Below are 6,632 nucleotides of genomic sequence, written 5' to 3' on the forward strand. Positions count from 1 at the left end.
GCCTCCACCACTTGCTAATGTTACTGAATCTGTGGAAGCTCTACGATAGCCACCACACGAAGTAACGAGTAACGACCCTATCTAAATCCCAGTAACGACTAAAGCGTTCCTGATTTTGGCATAATAACTAGTTACCGTGCTCGTTACCACAATAATAACGTAGTTACTGTAACGTGTTACTTAATAACGCCTTAGTCCCAACACTGGCCCCAACTATGTGCTTTTTTTAAAAAGGAAAGTTTTAAGCTTAATTTTAAAAGTGGAGAGGGCTCCAAAACTGAGCTGGTTTCACAGAAAAGAAGCCTGAACCCTATGAAACAGGATATTGAAAGAAAGCTGTCCTATATATTTGTTTAATGTGCACATTTAAGGATCTATCCTAGTCAAAAATGACTTACAGATTCCTCACAGTGTTACTGGAGGACAAGGTAATGCCATCCAGAGTAAGCATACGTGTATAATGTAAACAGAAGTGGTTCTAGCATGGAACCATGTGGAACTCCATAATTAACCTTAGTGTGAGAAGAAGACTCCACTTACATGACCAAATGGGAGCATATTAGACAGATGATTCAAACCACCGCAGTACAGTACCTTTAATATCTACATCATGCACTAAATGTTGTAATAAAAAATAAAATATATTATGGTCAACAGTATTAAACGATCCACTGAGGTCTTGCAGGACAAGCAGAAATCATTTAATATGTAACAGGAGACTTTAGCTGTTATCTTTACTGTACAGCAAGTAATTATCAAAAAAAAAGCCAGACTTACCAAACAGTCAGTTATTAAAAATAGTAAAATGCGTTATAAGATTGGAGTTATGCCCAGTAATACATTTATTGCACTGTTTTACCTGTACAAGCTAAAAACCTTGAACGTGTGAGTATAAATATTATGACTCGAGTCAGGCATTCAGCAGTCACCCTTGGTTTTTGTAACTGGGATGTGATAAGCACGAGGTGGATGTGACTGAGAACCTGAAGGAACTCGTGCATTTTCTCAGAGTGGACAGAACCAGATTTCTTGGAACCAGTGGAAAAGGCTCCTGCTAACAATTTAAGAAGAGCATCTTTAAGGCACTTTCATGGCTTGGCTTCATTTTGAAAACTTATAACATCATATACAGTCTATAGCAAGGTGCAGATATGCTAAATGTCAATAATAGTTAAACCTTGTGTGGACTCCAGTCAAAACTATAGATAAACAGAAAGTAAATTAAGAGAGAGTCATCCTTTGGAAATGGCTTGGACATCTTAGTGGCTTTCTTGACCTTTTCCTGCCTGCTTGAGGAGACCTTTGAATCTTTTTTTTTTTCTTTTTGTACAGGATTGTGAGTCAGTCTTCAACTTTTTTTTGCTTTATGCAATTAATGTTATATTAGGACCAATTAGATGGACCTGTAGGGTCCACAGCTCATTTACTGGTCTGAGCCCCTAGAGCCCTATATAGTGTACAGAGGTTGAAGAAGCTTCTGACCACATCACACCTCATTCCTGTAAAAACGAATACATTTCTTCCATCTTAATTACTTGTGACATAGTTACTTATATATACACAGTAAACATAATGACTTGTGTTTTACTTGTAGAGTTTACTGTAAATGCACCTCTCAGATACCAAAATCAACCAAAAAGCTGTCACAATGTGGAAACTTATACATGCACATTTAGTGCAGAAAATTATTTATATTTAATCATAAAGACTGAAAATGTACAAAGACCTGGAAACAATTTTGAATATATACAAATCAGTTCATTGTTACAAAATAACCCTTAAAAACACACTATCATTCAAAGAGCTAAAAGATTAAAAACTTATATCACTTTCTGTTGATTTAGCAATCTGATCATCTTCGCCCTCCTCCATCAAGCCTAAAGACAGAACAATCAAGGTGAACAGAGAAGCTCTGAAGACACAGGCTGCATTTTCAGGGCTATGAACTTAACAATCAGCTTTATAACAGCATCTCCACTGTATCCCTGTGTGAAAGACATAAGCTGAGAGGAATAGAGGGAGACATATAGGTGCTTCTAACCAACCTGGAATTATTATTATTAACACACAGGCAGTCAAAAAAATGTCAACCAAAAACACCAGAGAGAACCCAAGGAGCAGCAGGACAAAGAATTAAGGAAAGATAGCCCTGAAGATAAACACCACTTTGGAAAGTAGAAAATAGAAATTAAGGCCTCAAGAGAAAAAGCATTAACCTTGCATATAACCATTATCTCCCCATTTTAACAGTACAACAGCCCGTCTGCTGTTCTATCTCTATGCAGTCACTCTGGCAGAGAAATGTGCATGCATGCGCACATGCACGCACGCTCTCTCTCTCACACACACACACACGTGTGCGCACAAACGTACACACGCTCTCACACAGCCCCTGAGAGAGGTTAGTGTCATCCTGCTGCTGAACTGCTCTGCTAACTCGAGAGAACAGCATATTGCTGCTTTCACATTACGTTTGAAAGCGCAGACTCCTAAACTGAGAATTTCAGCTCGACACCTGACTTTAGAAAAAACTTGGGACAATGCTAAGTAACTTTCATTGGATGTAGTATGGGGAGGCCTGGATGTGAATGTAGCAACATGCTGTCCTACAGTCAATATCATACAAATGATTTAACACCTAGAGCATTCAGTGCTGTATAGCGTACACTCCATCAATTTACACATTGCCATTCTCTTGATAGTGGAGAAAAAAAAATCCACCCTGGGGCATCATAGAAAATGACATCACAACCCAGACTGGACTGTTCTTGCCAGTATTCACCAGAAAGTCCACATCAAACTTAGCACTGCTAAAGGGTTGCAAGTATCCTGAGGAAGGAGATGAGGAGAACACAAAACGACTGCCCGACACCAAACACCAGCGCCTCCAAAGATATCATCGTCTTCCCTGCTGCCTTGTACACACCTGCTATGGCTGCACCTAAAAAAAGAAAAGAAAGAAAGAAAGTTATTAAGCGTGTGTGTTTTCCAATTTGGCTTCTGACTTACTGATAAGCAGAGCTCTGCCGACAAACCACCTTTTGGCCTGCTGACCTCCTGATATAAGCAGCAATTAATCAGAACCTCACACTTGGGGTCTGAATGTAAGGCTTGACTACCGCAAAAATCATAATAACCATTAGTTTGGTCAATGTATTCACTACATATCATTATTATTCATTATCTAAAATTTCAAGATGTTATTGTACTTACAATCATGTTTTCTTTTAGGGTTTTCTGAGCTTGAAATAGAAAGAGTTGTGGGTTGTTGGGTATTCAGGGTTGCCTGGTACAGCTCATGCCCTAATTAGGGGATGTTTGTAACCATAAACGTTGTCCCGTAAGGGCAGCCTGTGTGTGTCTCAGTGTAAGATTCTTGGATGTCATAAAATAGTCCTAGTTTGTTCCATTTCTGCTGTCAGGTGAGCAGACCAGAGAGGGGAAGGTACGGACGACAACACGTTATGTTACTGTCAGATGTGAGAGAAAGTGGGGCATGGATGATTTAGCCTAACATCATCAGGGGAAACAGGTGGATTAATATCAAATTTGCAACTGAATGTAGACTGTGTCACTTCTTAAAGAAAATCTAATTAGATTTTTACTGAATTACTAATAATAATAATAATAATAAAAAGAATATCCCTAGTTCTCTTAATCTTTTCACTGTAATAATAATAATAATAATGCACTTTTTTTAAGAATATGCATTTACTTTGTTTAAATTTGTTATCACGACTTGTCCAATCAGGATTTTGTGCGTTTGCTTATTGAGACTCGTGAATCACCTGCCTTCAAAATTAAATGAATAAACATTGCAGTAATATCCATTTTGAACTTCAGAATAACATATGGCTATCAGACACCTCCGAAGTCATTAAAATAAGACACTACAAGTAGCACTGAAAATATTGAAGACTTAACAACTAAACATGAACAAAAACTACAGTGAAACAAGCAAATGCACTCTGGAAACTAACTCAAGCTTAAGTGACTGACTTGGGAAACATTAAATAAAAGTTCAGGAGAAAATACAGAACTTATCTATTTATTATGCATCTTAAAAACTGCAAAATTTCCTGATGCTTTGATCCAACTTAAGCTTCAGTATTTCATTAAGAACCATTGTGGTGTGCTCACAACCCAATTCAGCTACAGCGATACTAATTTACACATTGAGTCCTATTTGTAAACACTTGAGATTGAGACTAGTAGACCCACACACTGTGGAAGCTTAAATGAACTGGCTGCATACTGAACAGGTTTCCAGCAGCACTGCTCAGTGATGGTCCAATTCATTCGGTTCTTTTACATTGGGGAAAACACAAAGGCATCTGCCTAGCATGCAATACATCCCTCGTATGAGATCAGGCTCAGACGGACACAAGTTCATGTCCTCCTGTGTGGACTAATCTGCTGTGGTGATACTTAGGAAACGAGGAAGCATCTGAAAATACCTTCTATTTTATAATATGCGGGTATACAAATCTTTTTAATAAATGCTGAAATAAATGTAATCACAAATAGTTATATCATTCATTTTAAAAAATTCAAAAATACATACATTAAAACAACAACAGCACATGCAGGTAAAAGGCTTACTAGTTAGGACTCCCCCAAACACTGGTCCCACAATGCCCATGAGGAGGATCGCAATGGGCATGAACCGGGCAAATTTGTGCTGGCGCAGTGAGGCTAGGGACAGTAAAGCTGCAGGCAGGTGGAACACAAGAGAGGAGACCGCTGCCCACAGAAACACGCCATACCACATCTCTGGGAAAACACAATTATACAGTTATGCATCTATTCATGCCAATCAGTGAACATATTACATAACCACGAATGTATTTATTTGATTTATTTCCATAGGGGTGACAGTGGTTCACTGAAAAAACATGACAATGATGTTGAATCCTTAATGAGGACCAGTTTGTGACTTGACTAAACATTAAGGAGAACTCTAGATCTTCATTGTTTAACAACTAGTAACACACCAACGCAAAATGATTGCTGTGTTCAGTGTCACAGAAAAATAACTCTGGCAGAACACCAGCGCACATTTCATTTGTCAAATCTACATAGAGACTGAAGACACTACTCAATGGTCATATCCTAAGAGCCATGACCAGTGGAATTTAACTGTATCATTTACACAGGTCTTCAACATTAGAGACTCTCAAATTACAAAACAATATGCAGACTTCCGACTACCCAACAATCGCTTAGACAAAGTAGAAGTTAGCTAGCTTCACCAACTACTCCAACAACATTGCGTATAAACTAGCCTCTAGCTAATGACCCATAGTGACAGGTTCTGTTCGCAGTACATTTTAAATGGCTTCTTTTTCAGTCAAATACTTTAGCATAGGTAGACAGCAAAGACATAAAGACTAGCTGAAAAGCTACCAAACATTAGCCCACCTGAGAAGTCGCTGAGAGATGTGTCATTGCCTCGGTTTGTACTATTTTTTCTCGGCACCAAATTCAAACCGAGTATTTGCTGGACAAAGCCTATTTCGTTGTACCTATCCTGCATGTCTCATAACAAAATAGACACTGCATACAGCAAAGATGGCCTACAGACGCGAAAAACCATTAAAGTTGGTTGGTGAACCTGACGCACCACTAACTAGCGTCAGGTTAGCTAGCAAGAGCTAACCAAGCTGCTGTTTTGACGTAGCTGGGAGGATTTTACCCAGAGTGCAGTCTGTCAGGCAACGCGCTCCTACCAGTGCAAAGATCGAGCTATTATACAACTAACAATTAAACTAATAATAACCATTTAATGTTCAATCGATATTCGTCTTTATTGATTGGGGGGGGGGGGGGGGGTGTCGTTATAGCAGCTTTTATTCGGACATAGATTCTGTGATGATAGGAATGATAGGAAGGCACATTAAGACCACAATTTTTTATATTCTTTGGCAGCATAGTACATTTTTGAGTAGTTTGTAATAGATGACTTGTAAATCTTGTGCTATTTCAATGTTAACATTTCATCTGTTGATTATAAGTTCTTGTGTGTAAGCAGGTTTAGTGTGGTTTCTTCCACGTGTATGTCGCTTGGGGGCAGTGTTCAAATAATGCAGCAGAGAAACAACCATGGAGGCTCCTCTCATCCTCATCGTTTGTGTATATGACGCACACACCACAACTTCCGGAGCGAAATAACCGTTAGGAGGATGGTTTGAAGCCGCGTAGGAAAACTCAGTTTTCGGTTTTAAAACAGGCACAATGACAAAGGCGTGTTTATCATTTACATTGGAAGCACAAGTGTGTCGTGTGGTCTGACATGAGCAATTAAACACTGCAACCCCTGATGCGCCAACTCCAAAAATTCTAATGGAGAAACATCTTAAAACCTCTGTTAACTTTAAACACAATGATTTCTCACATTTACCGTAACGCTGCTAATTAGGTCTCGGTGATACTAGAGGTTTTGTGCAAAATGTGGTGCTGGTTTTCAAAGCAAAGCCCAAGAGGACAGGAAAATGGGTGCGATTACCACCATTTAATATACATCAGTATATTAAACCGACTCCAGTTTCCACTGACACCTTTAATCTAACAGAAAATGGGTTGTGCCTTTGACAGTCTAGAAATATGCACAACTGAACAGAGCAGTGAATGTG

General features: G+C 38.9%; 1 protein-coding gene across 1 annotated transcript; it reads right to left on the minus strand.

Moving 5' to 3' along the window:
- Window positions 1–1,389: 1,389 nt before the first annotated feature.
- tmem170a (transmembrane protein 170A) lies at window positions 1,390–5,717 on the minus strand. Its single transcript, XM_005747906.1, has 3 exons — window positions 5,422–5,717; window positions 4,603–4,773; window positions 1,390–2,941 (listed from the first exon to the last, which is right to left on the minus strand). The coding sequence occupies exons 1-3, from the start codon at window positions 5,534–5,536 to the stop codon at window positions 2,811–2,813; spliced, it is 417 nt and encodes a 138-aa protein (XP_005747963.1). The 5' UTR covers window positions 5,537–5,717; the 3' UTR covers window positions 1,390–2,810.
- Between the last annotated feature and the right edge of the window lie 915 nt (window positions 5,718–6,632).

The sequence above is a fragment of the Pundamilia nyererei genome, unplaced genomic scaffold (assembly GCF_000239375.1).
Source record: "Pundamilia nyererei isolate P.nyererei 1_Seehausen unplaced genomic scaffold, PunNye1.0 scaffold00208, whole genome shotgun sequence".
In the NCBI taxonomy this organism is placed as follows: Eukaryota; Metazoa; Chordata; class Actinopteri; order Cichliformes; family Cichlidae; genus Pundamilia; species Pundamilia nyererei.